The sequence below is a fragment of the Numenius arquata genome, chromosome 11, assembly GCF_964106895.1.
Source record: "Numenius arquata chromosome 11, bNumArq3.hap1.1, whole genome shotgun sequence".
NCBI lineage: Eukaryota > Metazoa > Chordata > Aves > Charadriiformes > Scolopacidae > Numenius > Numenius arquata.
In genome coordinates, this window is record NC_133586.1 from 19653207 (window position 1) to 19677036 (window position 23830).

General features: G+C 39.2%; 1 protein-coding gene across 1 annotated transcript in view; it reads right to left on the minus strand.

The window, feature by feature from the left end:
* The window catches only part of TBC1D2B (TBC1 domain family member 2B), a 29713-nt gene that overhangs the window by 414 nt on the left and 5469 nt on the right, over window positions 1-23830 (minus strand). The window contains exons 2-12 of the mRNA XM_074155775.1: window positions 22037-22190; window positions 16798-16963; window positions 12882-13039; window positions 11626-11852; window positions 9988-10380; window positions 8524-8634; window positions 6895-7088; window positions 5890-6384; window positions 3929-4046; window positions 3051-3236; window positions 1942-2063 (exon numbers count right to left, since the gene is read on the minus strand). Of these exons, the coding sequence (XP_074011876.1) occupies window positions 1942-2063; window positions 3051-3236; window positions 3929-4046; window positions 5890-6384; window positions 6895-7088; window positions 8524-8634; window positions 9988-10380; window positions 11626-11852; window positions 12882-13039; window positions 16798-16963; window positions 22037-22190 (2324 nt within the window). The remainder of the gene's footprint in view (window positions 1-1941; window positions 2064-3050; window positions 3237-3928; window positions 4047-5889; window positions 6385-6894; window positions 7089-8523; window positions 8635-9987; window positions 10381-11625; window positions 11853-12881; window positions 13040-16797; window positions 16964-22036; window positions 22191-23830) is intronic.

The following is a 23830-nucleotide window of genomic DNA, read 5'->3' on the forward strand; positions in this document are numbered from 1 at the left end:
AACAGTTCGCAAAGCCACCTGCAAACTCTAAATAATGCTACAGCGATTACAGCCTTGCCAACTGGGAACAGGAGATGTAAACTTGGCTGATCAGAGCCTTATTGGCTGGATTGAGTACTTGGTGCATCTGAGTTTTTCCTCTACAACAAGATGACTTCGTCCATATCAGGAAAGACATCATTCTACATCCTTTTGTATTTTTTAAATTTTGATGCTGTAAAACTTGTACAAAATGGTAGAATAAGAAACCAGGTGGTTTGAATCGTGCCCTATCAGTTCTCACTGGCAAAACTTATATCCCCTAGGTGGCACTACACCACTACTTTCATCTCTGACTTAAAATCCTAAGAAAACAGACTCTTACAGACCAACAAAGGATATACTTGTATTGTAAGTATCTTTGATGCACTGAATTCTAAACTCACCTCATCACTTGCCAAAGATACCCGATTAGCTGATTTTGTTAACGTTAAAATGAGATCTCTTCCAGCAATATAAGAATTCATTAAAATAGGTTATTTCAGCACCAGAAAGTTTAGGCAGGAGAGCCAAGACACCATTTCCATTACAAAATTGGAAGAGGAAGAGAAAGCCAAATCTGCAGCTCTCGTTAATTATCAAAAAGATTTAATTTTTAATATTTTTTTTCTCTTCTCCCTCTCCCCCCTTCTCTTTTGCAATCTCTAGTTTCTGGCAATGCTGCTGTGGTACTACTGGTATGACACATTACACATTTGATTATAAGCTATAAAATAGCCTATTTATCAATTATAAAATATCCACAAGTTTGTTTTATTTATTGTTTTCCATTCAAAATACGTGCACCCTCTTCCCAAAATCAAGTACATAGTTCTCGTCACTTCCAGATTTGGAATCAGAGTCAGCTTTTATTTTGGTCAGAAACAGCTGAGTACAACTACTGTCCAGCATTTTTCAAATCTAAGGGTGGAATGCTAAAATACAAAGCACCATGTAACTCCCCCTCAAGAGTTTTTGGAGAGATTTCAGCAGAGGAAGCAACATCTGTTATCAAGACTTTTACCATTTAAATCAATTGCAGAACATTCTCCCTGCATCAGTCCCAGTAATCCTTTTTAAGCACAGAGTAAGATTATTTAGTTTTAACTTCTCTCCAATCAAAACTGAAACACAGGAAGTAAAAATAATAAATAGCTCTTGCAGTAGAAGCCGAAGTACAAGCCTAAATTCATATGGAAGTTGTTACAGTAAAAACCAACACCTCAGATTGCATGATATGACTTTGTACTAAATACAAAAATCAGTGAGTTTCAGTATCTGTGCAAAACATTTTCAGACATTAAACTAAACCAATCCCAATATGACTTTTCTCTATCTGCTGCTCTACAGTCTTGAAACTAGGAACCGAAAACCACTAGACCCTAATTTACAGACTGTAATTCCTGTGCAAGGCTTGAGAACAGGCAAGTATCTAATTTGTATTTACTCTCTGCTTCAAAGTATGTGTTAAAATCAGCTGGAGTTATGTGGCATCAGCCTATGCATTAATGATACATAAGAGATCTAAACCTACTGGGTCATGGGTCACGTTTTTAATATTAGAGCCAGGATATGTTTATATTTATTGCTAAATATTTTACAACATAAGTTGTATCCGCAATGCGGGGTGAGACTTCATCTATGGTTGAAATCAAGCGTTGCTACCATGATACAACTGCTAAACAAGACCAACCTGGCAAAATAATTTCAAACATATGTAAGAATTTACAATCATGCATTTATCACTTGTGCTTTTGTCTCTGCTAGATAAAACTACTCACGAGAAATCTTAGTAGCTAGTTTCTTCTCCAGTTGCTCTGCATCTAAATTAAGATCTAGATGAAAACGAAAACAACCAAACCACAACAGCCTTTCATGCTCCACTACAAATCCTTCTATTACACACAAGTCTGAGATACCCACCTGGCATCGAGTATAGTGCGTGTGAAATATCGAAGATACTTGAAAATGGACATCGAATCTTGAAGCTTTAAGATCTCCTCTTCTTTGTACTTAAAAAGTGCCAAGGCAAATCGGAATATTACCTGATTAAAAAAAAAAAAAACCCACACAATGTTCGGTTCTTTATAAGAACACAATGCACCTATTCTCATTATCTATTACGAACTCAAAGGAAAAGTGTTACTCTTCCTACAGGCTACATCTGAGCTCTCTCATCACACCCCTCTTGATCTCCCTTCCCTACCCCATCCCTCATTTCCAAAAGCTGCCAAAACCAGTATGAAACACATGAAATTCCCACCCCTTAATTTGAGACAGGAGCACGGACAGTCATACTTTTGTCATTTGTACTTTAAATGTCTGTAGAAATAAAACAAATAGTTGTTGCAGAGACAAACTAAACATTAGCGCTCAGTTATAACAAATTTTTACATCTTTTCAACACTTTTAACTTCTGCCTCCTTTACTTAAGCTTTCTTCTTTATAAAAGTAGCTCTCATTTTGGTATAATGATTTAAAACTGATTGACAGCTGCATTTAGGAGTAAACAGCACTGTCTAAAGCTTTCTTTTTCAAAGGTAAAAAAAATAAATGGTCGTTGGTGAAAGGAAAATACTTAGTATTTAGAATTCTTCCATAGAATCATAGAATGGTTAGAGTTGGAAGGGACCTTAAAGATCATCGCGTTCCAACCCCCCTGCCATGGGCAGGGACACCTCCACTAGAGCAGGTTGCTCAAAGCCCCATCCAGCCTGGCCTTGAACACTTCCAGGGATGGGGCATCCACAGCTTCTCTGGGCAACCTGTTCCAGTGCCTCACCACCCTCACAGTAAAGAATTTCCTCCTAATGTATTTCCTCCCATGTAACTCAAGTTTTTAACTTGCAGAACACAGATAAAATGGAAAATGTTTCGACTGGTTATTTATACATATTTCCTCCCTTTTTTCTTACCAGCAATTTTAACTGACAGGATTTTTGTGAAACAACCTTCCTCCACCCTGCACTCAGTGGCACCACAGTATTTTGTTACCATGTAACAACTGAAAAAACTTAGCTCATTCAGTTCACCTTTGGTCCCTCATATAGGAAGGCGTCCCAGATTTTAAAAAGGATGTCGCTAACCACACTGTCCACAAATACCACAAGAAACCAGTTGAAAGTTATAAGAGTGTAGTCAACTTTGTATTGTTCAAAGTGAGCATGCAGTCGCGGAAGCTTCTCACTCATTAAATCCTTGAATACTCGCTGATCAACCTAAAGAGATGACAAACAGGACATTATTGCTCCTGCGTTCTCCAACAGTTCAAAGCAGGGCTGTTGCCAATCTTGAAGTGCATGTTTCTCAAGAGCTAACCAGGAAACCCAGGACAGCCTAGTTAACACTTCTAAGGACACGCACCCAAAACACCCGTGGCCACCCCAATACACACCATCCTTGCTGACACAACCTTTTGCTTCTCAGTCCACCCCCAGTCTCACGTGGATACGTTGAGTTCCTACCACAGGTGACCAGTGCTGCACAGGTGCAGCAGCACTAGAGCAGAGAACAGGTAGGGAAAGACTTGGAGGGAGGAGGCAGCACGTACCAGAGCATCACCTGGAAGCAAGGAGTCCTACAGCGTATACTGCTCACCCCCACTCTTCTGGAGAGCCCATAACCCACACACATACTCCCCACCCCCCCAGTTTTGAGGCAAGAAACGATAAATCAGTTCAATGTTGTAAAGCTAATAATCAGAAGAGGGGTTAAGGACTGGAGCTCTAAGCAAGCCACTGAACAGTTATTTCAGTGCTAGAGTCCTTGTCCAAACAAGGGCCCCGGTGCCTGGAACTCACCTCTGTCAACCCAGTATATCCCCCAAAAAGCCCTGTTAGACAATTCTAGAGGAAAGTTTTTGACTGGGTGCAGTTTACGGGACCAAGCTTTATTTTGGCAGAGCACATACCTGAGATCCTAACAGTGTCTTAGTATAATAGTCACGAGGCATGAAAACTTCCACTATTGTTACTAGACACCAAAAAGCATCTTCCTGTTCCAAGTACAGAAGTGCAATTGCTACCAATCTGAAAATAGGGTTTATTTGGAGAAAAAAATTATTATAGTATCACAAAATATATCAGTAACAATTACAATAAAGCCTTTGTTTCTGTTCAGCAGAGATAAATGTACTAACAGGAGAGAACTGAACAGCAAAGCTGCCAGTGAAGTTTAAGATGGGGCAATGAGATGCCTTCTCAGCCACACCAAGTATTTTTATGCAGTTAAATAAGAAAACAGTGATTTGCTAGAAGCCATTTTTCCAGGAATTAAGGCAAAATAATTAGAAGCTTTCAAGTCCTAAATTTACTGCTCCAATTCCCAGACTTTGATCTTTCTTTATTGAAAAGGAGAAAGAACAGATGGTTCTTGCATTTCACAGAGAACTGTTCTAAATTTAGAAAAATCCTTTCTAGCAAGTTTACTTTATATTCCTTAAGATAAATGGAAGTAACACTTTTGTGTTTATCTACTATCGCCTTTTAAGGAAAAGAAAAAGCCCTAAAATTTTTGAAAGACTAAACCTGTTCTAAAACTTTCTTAAAATAGAGAAGAAAAAAATAAAAAGAAAGATTAAACTGCAGCATTCCTGCTTTTCCTGTTTCCAACGAGTATTATGAAGAAAAAAATAATCAGAGAACAACTTCATGTTGCTGATAGTTTTTTGAATATGAAAGGTTATTTCCAATATATTTCTCCAAGTAAACTTGTTTTATTTCTGTATGCAAGAGGAGTTTGTAAGAACATGAACCGCTTCTGATGTTACACAGCTTAATAAGATGATCACCATTTAAAAGCTGAAGCAAGGAATAAATATTTAATTTGCTCTTAACATATGCAAGTATACCCAAATGCAGAATTATTTACAGTAAAACCAAAAATAAACCCAAAAATGTCCCAGGAGAAAATAATGCCACACAAAGTTCAAGATTAGCTAAAGCATTTCTAACACCTTTTAGTCACCAGAGACATGTGGCTCCAACAGCTGTGCTCTTCAGACGTGCCTTGTGACACATCAGTGACAATACTAGAAATGTATGATTTACCTACAGAATGTAACCACTAGTGCTGAATACTCAAAAAGAATACTTATTAGTACATTAATCACTACCTCTACTACTGCTCCCACTGCCACCACCTCACTACCTCTACATTATTCACTGCCTCTATTCTGCTACTACTTCAGTGCAGTTTCAAATGACGAAACCGCTCTAGTTCAAAAGTCTTTTACCCTCTTCTAGTACATAAATTAGCGCACAAATTGAGATCTATAGCACTGTATCATGGGGACAAGGTGGGGAGTTAGACTAACGTACTTGCTTCAAATAACACCTTCCTTTACTACAGATCTCAAAGCACCAAAACTATTTTGGCAAACACCAATTCCAATGATTTCAAATTTTTCTTCAGCTTTTAACAGGAGAATCATCCTTAAATTGATTACTGCAATTCTGATTGAAGACGTCGTGAAGGAAATGCTGAAATTCATGGCCTTAATAGTACAAAAAGCTTCTGAGTGTTTATCTCTGCTTGTTTAAGAAACCTGAAAAACTAAGAAATTATTGCACACAAAAGCAAGATTCCCTACAACTCACATGAAGACCTAGTAAAGGTACCTTTAAGTAGCCCTTTCTTATGTCGGTTAATTCCACTTCTTTTGCCAAGCTGATTTTACAAGTTTCATGATCCAAGTCTTCTGGTTTTTTATTAATAAGTGATATCTATTTGTTTATTAAAACATTATAAATCACGAACATACAACCCATAAGGCAAATTGCTGTCCAAAAGCATATTGCTATACATGTGATTTGAAAGGCTCATTAAGTTTTTTCAGTGCATATTTATAACTCAAGATTTGAAAAACCTTACCTGTTGAGCCCTTGGCAATATCCTATATCAGGATTTCTCCAGGAAAATGCCAGCAGCACATTTCGCAGCTTCTGGATCCCTTCGGATGTTGGAGAGGAATAATGTTTGTTGTTTGGCAAAGTTCTCAAGAGATCCAACTCAATTTGTTTAGATGCAGGATTTTGTTTTTCCAGAGCATTTTGAAGCAAGGTTTGGAAGTACCCAGGAACAGTGCTGTCCTTGAATTTTTTAACATGGAGATTGACACACCATTTCCACATCTTGGAACGATGTTCATGTGGAATTCCAGATCGAATAAGGTTCTTCAGTTCTACACAGCGTATCATCTCTCTATTCATTGTGCTTGCAAGATAGTTTTCCCATTTTACCCCTGTGGAGATCTCTCGATTTTCACTGAGAGAAAGTGACCTCAGGTCCAAAGCTCGTGATTTTGCTACTAGTTTCTCCTCATCATCATCCTCTGGGACTGTCTGAAAACCATATATATCATATTCACTGAAATGGAAGGGAAAAAAGAAAAAAGGCTTTTAAAAATGCATTCAGTAGCCCTGAAACTCTCAAGTTCCCATCCTAAAGTCACTTCAAATATCCCTCAAGCCACTCCATTTTCAAGTTTCAACAATTATTATATTTTTCTAAAATATATCCTTTATTGAATAATTATTTTTATAATCCCATAGACAAAAGACTTTGTGCCTGTATTCCAGTATATATTACTACACAGACTAAGAACATGGTCAAGTTCAAACGAACCCATCTTTTCCACAGCTCACCTTCAGCAGCTATATGGCAACGTTGAGTCTAAGTTTTATACAGTCTCTCAAATAAAACAATAAATGTATTTATACAGGCAAAAGGATTTCACGATGATACTGTTATTCATGAAGGGAAATACATTAAAACCCCCAAATCCAGCAAATATATCCCTGCTGTCTGTTTTCCAGTGTTAGAACCAAGCCCACTGGCCAAGATACAAATACGTTTATTTTAATAGGACCAAATTACCTGACCAGATGTGGTTTGAAAAACGCTTGTTCTGGTTGTTCACTACTTTCTGCTTTCAAGGCATCTTCCAGTAACTGGGTGATGACCTCACGAGCAGGACTCTGCTCCTCAGAACAAACAGGAGTTTTCATTTCTTGAAGCAAGATCAAGTATTTACTTTCTATCTGACATAGTTTGGCTTCCAAGCTCGTATACTGCAGAAAAAAATAGATAATATGGTAAGTCTTCAGAAAATTACTTTTGTGCTACACTTCTTTTAAGATCTTGTTCAATATTATTCTACTAGTTTATGTTTGCTTAGAAACCTGTAAGTCAAGAGCAGTCAGCTTTACTTTCCCATTTTTGTAGTACCAAAAACCATAAAACACTTAAGTGTAAAAAATAACAATTATATATACATATTATTACATTACTGTAAAATTCTAGTATATACTGTATATACTTGAGAAAGAAACCTCAGATACTTGTGGCTTTTTACATAAAGTCTTTTAAGGCAGAACAGTAGACCAGAGACTTTCTACCACATGTATTTTTACATGCGAAAAATCCGAGCAAGCTGTAATTATCATTACATCATATGGACAACACAACCATTTTGTGCTTTTAAAGGAACAGCTTTAGTCTATGCATGTTTGAACAAAAAGAACTTAAATGGAATTTTAAAAATACGAGTTGGGTAACAGCATGTAGGAATCGTAAACATGCACCTCCGTGCCAGAAATACAGCATTTAGACCTGGCTGCTGTGTGCAAACCAGAAGCAAATCCTACCAAACCACAGCTACAGGTATCTTGCGCCTTACCTACAGATAGGTGCATGTTTTCCTAGCCCCAAGCAATGGAGATCTTTGTTACTTACTCGCAACTTAAAATCATGGAATGGTTTGGGTTGGAAGGGACCTTTAAAGCCCATCTAGTCCAACCTCCCTGCCACAGGCAGGGACATCTTCAACTAGACCAGGCTGCCCAGAGCCCTATCCAACCTGACCTGGGAGGTTTCCAGGGATGGGGCATCTACCACCTCCCTGGGCAACCTGGGCCAGTGTTTCACCACCCTCATCGTAAAAAGTTTCTTCTTTCCATCTAGTCTCAATCTACCCTCTTTTTAGTTTAAAACCGTTACCCCTTGTCCTATTGCACTTCTCTACACTCAAATTCACCTACACAGAAACACATTTCCACAGTTACATTCACCATACCGTAGTCATCCTCTGCGCTCAGGTGAAAGCTCTGCTCAGTGACATACCAAATCCTTACACGTCCTGTCTTTTGCATACTTCAAGAAAATTATTATGGCCTTAGTTCTGAGGAAACAATGTTTTCAGAAATATACATGCCAGTGTTCCTAAGTTATGAAAAAGTTCCACTGGTGAACATGATTTTAGTCAATCACTTCTTTCAAGAATCCACTCAGAAAGATTTGTCTGTAAAGGACTGGGCTGGGGGGGGGGGGATTTTTACTTTTTTTTAAGCTATCATATCTAATAGATTTAAGTCTATTCAATTCTACAGTCATTTCAGTTTAAGTCATTTCAATTCTACAGTTATGTTCCTCGAGTAGGTTTACAACTGAATTTTTGAAAACCGCTCTAGACATTGCAAAAATGAGAACATGCTGTATTATTCTGACCTTTGCCTGCCATTCTCTCTCTCTTGCTTCTGCATTTCTTCGTAGAGCAGAAAGTTCCAAAATCTCCTTATTTAAAAATTTATTCTGGGTCTTATAACCCTGGAGATTGTCCTGTTGATAAAGAAAAAAACAAACTGGATTTTTAATAAAAATATCTTACAAACAGCAAAGTCCTGCCAGAGAAAGTATACTTATCATTAAAAAGTATCAGTATCAAATCAAATACTATTTTTAGTCTTCCAGTCAGTCAAACACACACACCAAGTATGAGCAGAGAGGTGTAACAGGGTGGTGCTGTGCCTCACTTGCATCCCTTCCAGTGCTGCACTCCCAGTAACAGGGAGCAGGCTACTGTGTGCTGTCCCGAGGCAGACCCAGCCCTGCCAGGCTGCGTTCTGGGGAGCAGGACAGAAACACCCCAGAGAGGTCATGGTGTCACCAGAAGCAATGCAAGAAGTGGGGGCAAATGCCCCTTGGGTTTTGGTTACCCTCACTCGTCCTTATTTAAAGTAAAAGTGTGATGTCTGCCTGCATACAAAAAAATATAAATCCTTAGCGATAAGCTCCCTCACCTAATCCACTCTGCTCCAGGGTACAAATATCACCTCTGAAACCTGAGGTTTGGATGAGGGAATGTTGGTACCCACCCAACAATTACAATACTCCCACACTCCACGGCATCTACAAGCTTTGGTCTGCTATCTGCCAACACTTCCTAGTTTCAGTTGTATTTTCTAAAACTTCCCAGGCTCACATTTAGGAAAGAAAATTATGAACGTTTATACATATTTGAAATGACTGACTTGTATTCCAAATCCCTTGGAATATTAATCAATTTGGAATACATAATTTATATGATTTGGAATACAAGAAGAAAGCATGTTTAGAGCAAAGTGGGTAACTCCAGTAACTCCATTAGGAACTTCCGACACATTCACTGAAGTAGCTTAGAGGGAAAAAATAGTAACGCATTGATAAGATCTGGAGCAGCATTAGTAATACAGGTTCTTGTACTCCTCCTTTTTTCTCCTCAGACCACCCCTTTGCCATTCCACACGCTCTTTGTTTCCTCACTTTTGATATCTAAAAGTTTGTTTGAATAAAAATAAGGCAGCAAGCTTTCTTGCTGTTTTCCTCCATGCTTATATTTCCTCTTACCCTTACTTTTTCCTGTCCCTTTGATTACTTCTCATATCATCACTCCTCCACACCAATGATTAAATTACTGAAAGCATGCGACACTGTACTATAGATGTACAGACAGCTCAAAGTATAGAAAAGTCATGTTTAGATTGCCATACAACAGTTCAAAGCGTAGATTCCAAGCAGAGAAAGCCTCAGTTGATGAGTATCTTGGAGAACTGCTGCAGTGCCTTGCTCTCACACAGTACATCAGACTAGAAAGGAGTTTTGACAGGGAGCAGAGATTCCCCTTATCCACCAAGAGAGAGACACTGCTCTTACTTTTAGTCTGTCCAGTTCCTGTAGTTCCTTATTTGTACAGGTGGCCATGGAAGAATTTACTGCTCCACTCTGAGCGGATGTATTGCCCTCACATTCGCTGAGTTGACGAGAGAGTTTCATGATCACTTCATCTTTAGCCTGGATAGTTTCCATCAACATACCCAGCCGCTCATTGAGTTCTCCAACTTTACATTTCAGATTCTTTACTTCCTGCTGGAGACTGTCTTTTTCCAGATTTAACTTTTCAAGCTGGTTGTTGAGACCCAAAATCTGGTCATCTTTTTGGTGCAACAGCTCTAATTTGTCTTTGGGAACCCCCTCACAAAGCCGGCTTGCAAAATATTTATCATATTGGGAAGATCGGACTGTTTGCTGCAGAAGTCGCACGAGTTCCTGAGAATTAAATAAAACCAAACAAAACAACAAAAAAGATTGTAATGAAGTTTTAAAGTCTTATAACTTAGAAATCTAACATCAAGCAAAAGAAAGCTTTGGAATGAAATCTGTATCTGAATTAGCAGCTTATAAAAGACTTCATAGTGGTGTTTTAAGGAAAAAAGGAAACACGTGACATGATTTCTAGCAGGCTAATACCTTACAAGGACTGGCCTGGATGGATGGCTTAAATATCGTTCCCTGAGCAAAGGATCCTGCCTAGAAAGGCTACAGCAGGTTTGAGAAGAGCAGTTGCTTGGGAGCTAAAAAAGGCTTACTTGTGAGAAGCCCTGGTGTCAGCAGACAGACAGGAAGAGGGCTTAAGCCAAAAAAATTAAGAGGTGAACATTACAGAATGGCAAAAGGAAAGATAACTCACTGCTCTCTTTCCTAACATAAGCAGAGAAAATAAAAGGAGAAAAAAAATAATACATGCTGCTTTGCTGAAATCTAAGTCTTTGGAGGGCTGTTTAGATAACCTTGCCACAGAACTAAGCCAAGTGAAGTACGTTCAATAATGTATCTGGACATTTACAAAGACTTGGAAAATCATAAAGATACACCTAGAATGAGGCATGGATTTTGAGAAATTCTTTTAGATAAAACCAAGGTATTTAGTAAATCTGAATTATACAGGCAAGAACGCTGTATGAAGGCAGTACTACGTACATAGATTTACGGTTAGGCCTATCATTTGCAAAACTGTTTGTGATGAAGTTAATAAAAAAGAAAAAATAAAGGAGAGGGAGGGAATGGGCAGGGGAAGAGAAAGAGAGAGAGATCAGTCCCTATCCTCCCACCCTCTCCTCCAGAATCAAAAGACGCAGAAACCCTACTAAATAAAAAAATTACTTGAAAGAAGTTCCTCAGGAATTACATGTACTAATGGTGACAGAAGCTGTGATTATCTGCCAGGATCCCGGGAGACACTGGGGAAGGTAGCCTCAGATAATAATGAAGATATACACACCGAGTTAATGAACACCATGCAAATGAAAGTGTTGTTCAGGGATCTAATCTTCAACAGATGTAAAATTTGGTCTTTCTTGTTTCAACACTTTTTGTAAACAAAGGTTCGTTCAGCACCATTATTTTATGACAAACAACCAGCTTTTAATGCAGATAGATGGCCATGAAGGGTAAACTCACAATCACCTGCCAGATCTGTTTGCTTTTGTGCACTTTGCCTGAAGGCTTAATTACCTTTTGGCTCAAAAGATCTTTCTTTAGCTTTTCCAACTCTTCTTGCTGGCTTTGGTACTTCAGTTGCAGCTCAGAGACTAGTTTGTTGCCATTACCAGAATACCACTCAGTTGGAGAAGATTCACTGCTGTTCCGGTTTTTGCTTGATCCAATCATGTCTTTTAACGGGCGCCTTGTTTTGTGTGGAACGCGGCCAAAATCAAATGGAAAAGCTGAACTAGTCAGTCCTGCATAAAACAATTTCTTCTAGTTCAGTTCACTTAGTAAAAAGGCGTTTCAAAGCATTCAGATTTCCTTTTTAAAATATGGTCATTAAAATTAGACTCTATGCATCATTTAAACAGCCCAATACAATCGTGTTAAACAAGCCGTATTTTCCAAGTGGCTTCCTTTGGTGGGAAAAGTATATAGCTCAAAGTCTTCTCCCCTCCCAGATAAAAGATTTAGCTCATAAATTAATATTTGTGAAATAAGACATGAAGAGACCTTTACAATTCATTACAGAAAACAAAAGGTACCCTAACCATGGCAGAGTAAACTTTGCTTCAAATAATGGACAGCTCAGAAGCCATCAGAGCAAAACCATCACCAATACCCCAGCATACTACTCTTTTAAGAGGCATTCAGTGTAAGGTTTCCTCTCCATTCATGTAACACCAGGACATAGAGAGAAGGATGTTTTTTAACAGATTAAATCACTCAGATGTCAACTAAAGTGCTCTTAAGGAGCTGTAAAAATGTTTACATAAATAAGTATGTTTACATAAATAAGGTTATTCCAGATGCTGGTCAAATGTGAGACCTGGTTACAAGGCCTAGATGAGCCGTCACTGAAAATGTATCCCTACGTTTTCCCCCACTTCAGAAGCAAGCCAATACAACATATATATACATACTTTAGAGTCTAAAGGCAATTCTGCTTCAATGGGTGACACCCAACTGAGTAATCAAAAGCCTCAACATTTCTCTTCATCCTGTAACTTTGCAGCTCAAATGACAAAACTACAGGTGGTAACACACTCAGGGACCTAAACCAGCGGACAACAAGGGTTCATACTTATTCTATTGTATCTAAACAGCAGGGGAATCCCAATGCATCACAAGGAAGTAATTGTTTTAAAAGAATTTAGAGAGCTCTGCATGTGCTTTGTGAGGAAAAGATAAGCTTCCAATTATTAGCTGAAGACAGACATAACACAGTACACTACACTAAAGAAGGTAAGGCATATGGTCCCCTTCCTCCCTCCCACTTCTACCTTTACTTCCTTCTGCCAGGTGTTTCCTCTTTTCTTCCAGAGCCATTGAGTCCTCCAAGTCTTTCGGGGTTGGATCCAGCAATTCCCACTCTTCGGTGGTATAAAATATGCTCTTGCGGTTTTCGTTACTTCCTTTTCTCAAAGAGGACATTGAATTTCTGTGAAAAAGACAGCAGGAAAAGCGACAAAGACTTCTCCATTTGGCATTCTTTTTATAAAGGGGTTTTCAAGACAACCACTGCAGTTGAAACACTGAAAACTAAAAATAAGCTAAAACACAGACAAAACCAATACCAAACAAAAGGCTCAAAGAAAACAAAGCACATCCTACTAAATAGCACCTGTTACCAACAGTGCTATGTTTCAAGAACAGAAGAATTATTTCACTTTCAAAGTGAGTTTCATCCTCTGCTTGTCCTTGTTTTGGCAGTGGGGAAAAACCAAACCAAACCAAAATTAAGATTTCGAAGCAGCATCTCTTTATTGATCAATCATTGTAGCTTAGAATTTTAGGATAACTCCAAGCATTAAGCAGAACAGCATGCAGTCAAAACGCATGTATGTTATAGTTTCACATTCTGGATTAATGTCAAACTTGAGATCATCCCAGAGACCTGCTGTAGCTCAATCGCTGACGACAGACTCCTTAGCAGTTTTCCTTTCCTAAGGTGGAACGTTGCCAATTATCTGCAAGGACATTTCAGAGGCAACTCCTAAATTCCAGCCAGATAGGATGAGATTACCCTACCCAGCTTCCCCCACAAGCATCACACAATCAGAAATGTTTAACTCCACACATGTCCAGGAGTGTTAATGGAGCTCAGCATCGTAAAGTCTTTGTTCAACTACAGAAGGCGATTCTACATCAGTCCATATGAATCAGTTTAATGTTTTAGGTATAAAGTTGGAAATATATTTAGTATCTCAGCATTTTCTACACAGTCTGTGTAAGACGGAGGCCCACAAAGATGCTTCCACTCAGTCAACCACATTCTCTTCTTATTCTTCAGACCTTAAGCAGAAAGTAACCCATATTACACCTTCAATATCATTTGATGACCCAGCCCAGTCTTTCACCTTCACTAGGGATTTAACATCTGATCAAAATGAACTCCAGGCTAATCATTACGCAGTGCAGAATTCCTATAGTCTGCTGAACTGATTAATAATCATTTTAATGTCATTTTAATTTTCCAAGGTTAATAATTAGCTTTCACTGTTATAAAAATCATAACAATCTTGTCCTGATTCCACAGAGGTCCAATACGACTAACTAGACCTTCCTGTGATACAGACTCAAAGAATGCTATTCAGCCCAGTAAGAGATCCCTTGTCAGTCAAGAAGTGAAAAAGGAGATTGCGCATGTTAAAATACCAGACTTACATGACCACTTAATGCTTTTTCACAGGAGTTCCACTCAAAATGGTGCGAGCATAACCAAAGCTGTGCAATGAGAAAGGCTGTCGTCTGAAGGACCCTTGAACCATTACTGAATGGTTTTGCTTATTAAATGGGCATCATTCATTGCAGGATTGAATGAACAAAAGATAGGGGGACTGGAAACACATAATAATGATCATCTTTAATACTTATGCAAAATAAATCCAAATTAAGGTTATAATTGCCCTGCCCATCTCTGGAGCAGCTGAGGATAGCCATTAGAAGGAAAATCCACTTGTCCTTAACCAAATCTATGCTGAAGAAAATTCACCTTTCTTGTGAAAACTGCTACAGACTCACACCTCGGAGCAAATTTATCTTACTAGATACAGGAACTTAAGCGCTCATGACCTGCTAGCTCAAAACAGGCGGAGGTAATGCCAGTCCACAGCTTTTAAGACATGTCACTGCAAGGCCTATGCTAATGTAAATAAATATGTCAGAGGTTCTAGCATATTGTCACAGCTAAATAGCTTCTGATAGGGTTGTCAGACTCTTATCCCAATAAGAGAATACGTGGCCAGAGGTAATGCACAACTGTCCGTATCACACATGCTTCAGATTTTAGCTGCTGGCTCAGTAAATACTCTGCAAAATGACTTTTCAAAAGCTCAGAAGAGGATGTTTGAGCATAACAAGCAATCCTGACAAAGAAACCATTTCCCACTGGTATCAGCTTGCAGGGGGGAAATGCCTGCTTTAAAATTCGGAGCACATGGGGGCATTAGAGCACTCTATATAAAAAAAAAACAAAAAAAACCCACACAAACCCACACAGAATTTTTAAAAAAAAAAAAAAATAAAAAAATCAATCTGTTAGTAGATATGATACATGTTATTTTCCCAGGAACACTTTCAGACAGATGAACCTACTGCAGCTGAGTATCTGCAGAAAGAGTGGAAGGGGGAGGGTGGCATTCAGCCTGAAAGAGCTTCACAGTGTGAAGTTTTCTTAGAGATGTGCAAGGACTCCGAGCCATTAGGACCACAGCTATACAGAGAAAGGCCAACTCGTGAATTCTGTGCTACAATATCTGCCGGGCCACTGCCATCAGAAACAATTCCCTCCAGCCAAAGGGGTTTCCCAACCCACAACTCCACTGCTGCCTCTGTGCTCAGTTACAGAGAAACATTAACACACACCAACCAGGCAACGCTGAGCCGCTTATGCCGACGCTGCCCTTCTAGCTAGACTTCCCCAATGTGTGTCATCTGCAATTCAGAAAAAAACCAACCCAAAAATCAAGAAAAGAGTTTTTTCAAAGCCAGAAACACTCTTTTCAAGTATATAGGAATTCACCAAAGAGAAATTGTTTCATGTTATTTTCCTTTTATTATGACCAAATATAAGTTCTACCAAAGCAAAGTGGCGACACAAGCCTGAGAAACCATACAGAACTACCAGTTTAAACAGGACATGTAGTAACAGGATTCATTTCTTAATCCAGCCATAAGACATCTTTCCTGAAACTTAAATGATGGTCTACACAGCAGTCTTAAAAACAGTAGGTCTTTAAAAAAAGAAAGGAAGAAAAAAAAAGAACACACAACCAAAAATAACCCCAAACCAACAAACCTTTGTAACCTCTCAGATCTCTGTGCTTAACAGGAAAGCTTTAAAAGGAATCTGTTTAACTCAGCACTGCTGATGAAACCGAGCAACAACATTTTACTCGCAGCTCAAGGGGGATGTGGTCTTGTTAACCAAAGCTACAGCTCCAATTTGTGAGCTGCTCTGTAATAAATAGCACTGTAATGTCCTTTGAGTAGAAGCGGAAGATCCATTTATGTAGGCAAAGTGTAAAAGCATTTAGAAAGAAACCATAAAAGGAGAGCTGAAAACCAGTACGACTGCTTTCCTGAAGGTAATTAATGCTAAACAGTAAACTTATTAAGAATAAGGGGGATAAGATGTGGTTTTGCTGTTGTTTAGAAGGGGTCTGAAACACTTTTGCTCAGGAATTCAAACTACATCAATTTCAAATCTGTGCCATGTGCTTTTATTTTTTTATTTAAGACAAAAATGAAGAAGAATGATTTATTTTGTTTTGGTTTTCATCACAGAAAACATTTCATAAGTACTACATACTACGACTACTACAATTCTAACAATTAGCAGCTCCATTACACAATGAAGGATAAAAAGCAGCACTAGCTGAGAATACAACTCCCGGCTCCCTGCTTGGGTTCAGAGAGCAAAGCCATCACTGGAAGTGCTTTACAGGCCTTGATCTTGATTCTCCCTTTCAGCTATCAGTAACTCCACACAATGATGTTCAGTATGCCCTTCAAACAAGTAAGGATAATAAAGAAACAGTTTACTTGAAGAGATACCGTCCAATGTACTGATCCACCCCGTTACCCCCAGTTCCTCTAAAAAGCTCTGCCCACCTCATACACACATCTTTCAGTAGGGAACAGTCTCTGCCAGCAACCATGGATCTGGTAACTCCTTCTCCCACGTCCCCCACTTACTTGATTTCGGTACTCCATTGTTTAAGTGAGAAATTGATGGCACTGGGTTGGACTGGTGCAGGTTGGGAAGCTGCTTGTTCCCCCACCAGGTCTGTAGGAGAAGTCTCCACAGCTAGAATATTTCTAGCTCTCTCTGCTGAAGCATTTTGACTTAGGATACTCAAATCTAGTTAAAAAAAAAAAAAAAAAGAGAGAGAGAGAGAAAGAGAGAAAAAGAAAAATAGGCAAAACTTTCAGTAAGTAAAATAACAGTGGTTATATGAAGTCATATACTACTAAGCCTGCTAGTAATGTAGTTAGGGTTTTGTTTTAAATTGCAATATGACTTCATAAAACGCTTTGTTCAAATAAACTTTAAAAACAGCAAAGTGTTTTCCTCAGTGAGCTCTCAATGAGGCCACATGCTTCTGATAACAGGATCTGTGTGATGCTCATGAAGCTTATTTCACGAGTGACTTACAATCTCAATTAATCAATATTGATTCACCTAGCTTAAGCAGCTATAAAGCCATAAAAATTCAGTGTACAGTGAATTAATTATATGAATTCACAAAATCACCTTGTAAAACAAGCTCAGGTCTATCAGAAGTCTCAAGTCACGAATAGTGCCATGAGAATACTGAGAGACAGCTTTCAGGGCGTACTTCATCCTAAAAGTTATTAATCCCAGAAGTGACACTGTTGCTGCAAGTCAATGAGCTGTACAGACTTGGGCCAGCTCTGTGCAAATCCAGCCTGGGCGCTCCCAGAGCTGAGCACATGAGCATGGGCACTGCAGACACATCGCAGACCTACTGGACCAGCGAGGATTTATTAGCTCTGGTTCAGCTGGATGCAGCTGTACCTAAATTCATCCAGCCAAACTCTCTTTGCACTTCAGCACGTGCACAGATGGGGTGCAGGGCCATGCAGACACACAGCTCGGGGCCAGCACTGCACACACGCCAGCAAACTCACGCAGGCTCTGAACGGCTCCACAGCAACCAGCCAAGAACTGGTGCTAGCCCGGAGCCAGAGCTAATCAAGTCCAGAGCATCCAAGCTGATCCAACAGAGCCAGCCAGGTCTCCAACATCCCACACTGTCCAATATGCACTGTAGAATCAGTAGTATATATGTTACCTCAGTGTTTCCATTATCCTGGAGAGCTTCCTTTCCCCCTCACCCCTCCTCCAGCAGGCAGAGGGAATAGGAGACGCAGAGTATGCAACATACTATGCATAGCAAAAGCACTATAAAGAAGCATAAAGTGGTTTATGACCTTCTACATACCCTCTGAACAGCCAAGTTAGAAACAAGCTCAAACTCTTCTCAGTATCAGTTGCAAAGTACTGAAGGGGATTAAAAAGTTTTGAGAACACCCTCAGACTGACTCAGCAGTTATATTAGAAAGTAACCCACTGGACAGGCTTCTGACTTAAATGATTCTCTGCAGGAAGGGAAAAACTCTGGGAAATCACAATAGCCTGTTTTATCACTGGTGAGCCTTTCACTCTTTGTTCTGATGATTACTTGGGACTGGCAGCAAGACCATCTTTAAGCAAGCTGTACCCTCCACTTACTCAGCAGATGGTTACTTTTATGTAGCCCATATTGAAGACTAGAAGTAGAAAGACAGAACATTTTGTCATGAAGAATATCAAATATAAGAGATCACCGACACTACAAATTTCTCAAACCCTTGAAAAATTACATCTGAAACAGAAGTATATCATGTCTCATTTCAGATACAGGTACAAATTACACTGCCTTCACTTATTTTATAAACAGTGCTGACAAACTTCTTCAGTGCCTTAACAGCCAAACTAAATTCCAAATTCCTTTGGACCTTGGCAGTTTGAGCTGAACAAAACTCAGCAAAGAAGTTAGACAAAACTAAATTTTGAGCATATTCACTAATATTCTAATAAAGGGGAAAGATAATACAACAGGTTTCAACTGAAAAAACAAACCAGGCAACAAAACCAAAAACCAACCCAACCCCTCCACCCCCCCAAATAAAGAAACGAAATACCATACCAAAAACTTATGGGTACCCAAACCCAGGCTGGATGACTAACATTCTTCTTTCATACTTACAGGGTGTTTCATCTTTTACCTGTATGATTTGACAAGGCTACAAAACCTCTTTATAGTATGGCCCAGGTAAATTAATTGCTCAAGAGCTGAATTTCTAATAAATGCGTCTCCTCTAAGACAGATGCTAATGAGTCTGGCTGAACCTTCCCTGACTTCCTGAGGCTGCTCATTGTACACGACCCCCTCTTACACCAGCCAGCTGACTGGTTACAGATACAGACCACACAACAGATACAGCACAACAACGTCATGAGGTTAATAATGCAATCAACATTAAAAAAAATCATCTTGTTTTTCAACTTACTTTAAAACACAACAGTCTTATAAATACACGACATATCATTTTTTATTAATGTAAATTAAGAGTTGAGGAATAGCATAACTAAGAACTGAAATTATAGAAACCACATTAACATTCAATCAATCCCAAGAAGAAAAAAAATCCCATATCCTCTGAAGAATAAATCATTTATTTGACTTCCATGGTAGTAAGGCAGCTCTGTGACAAATCCTACAAAATCATTTTTGTAGCATTAGCTTCCCCACAGCACACTTTGAAAAATATTTTAAAGTATTTTTCACTACCTTGAAAATTCTTAAAAACTTGTCAAGCCTGATCCATAAAGCAGGACCTTAGCTTTACCTACGTTCCAGTTAGAGCCGATTTCTAAACTGGTGGGGAGAAGGACAACAGGACGAAACAGGCCAGATTCTACAGTGAGCAACTTCGTTGCTGGACTGAAGACAGACTACTTCCCCATTTAAAATATTACTGATAGCATCTGTACTCAAGCACTAGCAAAACAAACCAATTTATATGCCCCAGTATAAGCCACATCATCCCATGAACATTCACTTTTTTTTTTTTAAAAAAAAACACAAGACACATACCTTAATCATCAACATGGAATTAGAGCCTAAAACTCACCCAATTCTACAGGAAACTTTTGGAGTACTTGTTTAAAAAGAAGAAACAATCATCAATCATTCAGGCTCTTTGCCCCTCCTGCAGAATAAATCCCTACTTAAACTCTCCAGTTGTTGATAAAGTTATCATTGTGATTGGTCCTCAAAAACGCGATACTCTAGATGCACTTTCAAATTATACATAACACAGTTTAACTGCAGGCTGTCCCTGAAAGGGACGGGTCTACTCAGCCTACACATTTCATCTTGACCTTCCTTGCACTGGATTTAATAACAATAATTAAAATAAAATAACAATAATCACACAAATTGGTTCAGCCTGCTGATCCAGAAAACCCCCAACAATTTACAAGAAAGGTGATCAGTGATCTAAAGCGACTGGATGATGATGGCTAGATCTGATGCAAAACAGGAGTGAGGGAACAGCACCTACACAGGCTGCAGTGACAGCAGGTTATGTCACATTGTACCTAAGCTCTGAGGGAAGGAGCACAAACAAGAACAAAGATTTGGGGCCAAGTTACATATTACGGTTGATCAGATTTGACAGTTTTCTGCCAAAAGAGGGCAGTCCTGCCTATGCTTTACTCTGCCTTCCCCTATTTAATCTTTTGTCCCCTCCCTTCCATCAGCTCTGGAAGTCACTGCACAGTAAATACAGCCCACTCATTAATCTAGCAGGAAAAAAAAAAATTAAAAAAAAAAATCTTCCTTTTTGGCTAACTTTTGAACTCAACCAACTCAGCACAGGGTCAGACAAACACCACAAAAGGCAAAAAGGGAGACCACAGAGCAGCGAACGAGAGGCTGACGGTAGAAAGGCAAAGGTTTGAAAGAGCAAACGCCCATTACCCTTTCCAACACCTACAAGCCATCAGATCTCTGCACACCCATACACGTGTCCTTGCAGGACACGGTTTGGCAAGCCACTAACCAGACTGCCTGCTGCCAGAAAGGTGGTCTCAAACCATCCCACCTTTGCACTCCCAACAATTCCCTTGGGCTCATCCTGGCACCCATCTGTCCCTACAGCTAACCACTTCAGGAAGCTACACTGGGCCAAAAACTAGCCTGCAGAAAAAGATGTTTCCTGCCAGTTGCACTCCCTGCACGAGTGTAAGGACGGGTGAGACCGGCCCCAGCGCTGCGTGAAGGCAGAGAGCTGGACACTCCGTTAAGCTAAGCGGTGACGAGCTGTTAAGATGGGTGTAGCTGGAACATCAAGCGGAGCCCCTGCAAAAGCACATGCTCTCAAGCCAGCTGTGGTTGAGCAAGCAGCCACAAGCGGACTGCTCTCAAATGAAACCAGTAAACTGGGTTAGAGGACAATACTGCAGCATGGGATCTGAACTGGGGGAAGGGAGATGAGGGCGGGGAAGATGACAGCTTAACATTTCTGAGTCTAAGTAAGAGCAAATTGGAATCAACAAAATACAAAATCTGTTGATGAAATACGTCTGACCTCAAGACTCTGTATAAACCCAAGAGAGCTTTACTAACATGTCTAACTAGGCATAGAACAGGATTTTACTCCATCTTATTTATGGATAACAGAAATCAGCAAGGAATCCATTTCTGTAACAATTCAGGAATGCAGAAAAAATGCAGAATAACTATGTATAATACACTGATACATTTTTAAAACTGACACTAATCTAAAATTACATTTTGCTTGGCTAAAGGTATTACAGAGACTGAATTTCACTTATGCAGTATGAGTGCAAACTGTCTTGTAGTTTTAAAAGGCAGGAAATTTTTATCACAATCAGACAGTTCCACCACACCATACTTTTTCAAGAACAAAGTATGGACATCCAGAATGCGAAATATACCTGTTCCCACTGAAAACTGGGGTTTACATCTCAGGATACTTAACACACCAGGCTTTTAAGATATTGCAACCACTAAAAGACAACTTATCTATCCTAAACTGTACTTTGCCACTTCATGAAACCTAGTCATAGGACTACTCCATTTTACTTCATTTCTAAAAATCTGCTTTTAAAGAAATCAACAGATTTCATAAGCAATATGAAACCTCAACAGAAAATTACTTACATGTTAAATAATTTTAGCATCATCACTATATGCAAAGTTTACATAGAGTTACTCAATAACAAGATGTGTCAAAAAGCTTCCTAAGACTGTTCTCTACCCCAGTGCTATGCTTTGTACTGATTAACCGACACTGAACAGAAACATGCATTCTATTTTCACTCAAATATTCAACCTACCAGGGTTGTCTTTGGCAACAAGACCTTTGGAAAAGTCACTTGGTGTAGGGGAGGTTCGGCTGTCCCTTTTTGCTGCGTCCAGGTTGTTACAATATTCCCACCTCTTCTGTTGCAGCTCCTGAAGCCAGTATGTCATATCCTGACGAGTTGCAGCCTACAACACAGAACCACATAGCGCTGATGAGATCACTGCATGACTTTGGTGTATCAATACAGCAATTCCAAGTGCAATTAAAAAACTAACCCAGATAATTAACAGACCAGCAAGGTATCATCACCCCAAACCAATACAGTTTAAAAGAAATAACCACCAATGTACTAGGTTGTGCACACATACACATCCCTGACTTTCGTGCCAAAACCATCTTCCATTAGAAGTAGTCACATGCATTTTTTTTTCCCCCTCCAGTTTTACACTCAAACATTAGAATATGCAGCAGCATCATCTTATATTTTACACACAAAGTGCTGTTTAAATATCTAACTACAAATTTGTATTATGAAAGAAATGTTCCCACAATGAGGAAGATTCACGTTTTCATTTTTAAGTTGCTTTATTACCAGCACAAACCAACAAATTAATAACACACTGTAATGCCTCCTTACTTTAATGATTAAATCTACATACTGTATTACTTGATGATCCCTTGAGCTAACTTCTACAGAAAGGTCATATTTAAAACAAAAAAACAACCCCAACATGAATATTTAATCTACAAGCTCGCAGCCATTATTGTGAATAGATAAGTGAGCAAGAATTCAAACCCATCTTTAAGCTCCAGTAAGAATTACAGCTATTAGAGTCATTTCGAAGTGTGTCAAATGACAACCTACAAATATTAACAGGAGACTAAGTGATGGTAACTGACACTGCAGGTGCTCACTTGGAAAACTCATTTTTATTCCAACATCCATCTTCCACCACCAGCCTGGAACTAGTGTATGTTCAGGAACAAAGTGATGGCTTGTGAAGAGACACCCACCCAAGTCCTTCAGCTTGTAAGCACACAGAGTGCTTACCTTTTAGCCAGTCTTTCTCCTACCTTCTCCCAAAGTGCTTCGTGACATTATCAATGAAAAAACCCTCATTACTGGGGCAAATTACTGTGTTTACTCTTTAATAACTTAAACAGAACAGGAAGCTGTTTGAAATTATCACAACTGTGCAGGCCATAGCTGCGAAAGAATGAAGGACAACAAACACCACAGATTCCCTTACAAAGGAAATACACTACGTGCTGCATAAAGCACATAAATGGCACAGATTTGTCTTCATTTTTTGATATGAGAACACTTCTGCACTAGTCAAACTGAAGATCCATTGACCATCATAGTTTGACCCCGAGAGCAGCTAATTACAAGACAGAGCACAAGCAATCCGGCAAGCAAGAACTGGTGCTGCCCCAGAGTGCTCTCTCTGGCTCAGCAATCGCCCACCTTAGCGTTTACCAATCATAGAGATAGATTTTTATCGTACAATTTGGCTTTTTGTACCTATATGAGCTTTAACATCCACAACACCCTACGGCAAACAGCCCCAAAGCCCTGTGCAAGGAAATTCATCAGAAAACAGGCACAGTTATTCCTGGAGCTGCCACTCCCGTTCCTCTCAGTACATCATACACGAGAAGACATAAGATACGTAAGTAAACATTCATCAATCAAATCAAGTAGTGAAATAAACCAAACAGTGATACAAGAAGACACTGCAGGTTCACTCTTCTCAGTTGGTAAGAAAGATATCCAAGCAAGATATTTCTAATCTGAAATGGAAATCAGTTTCATATATTTATT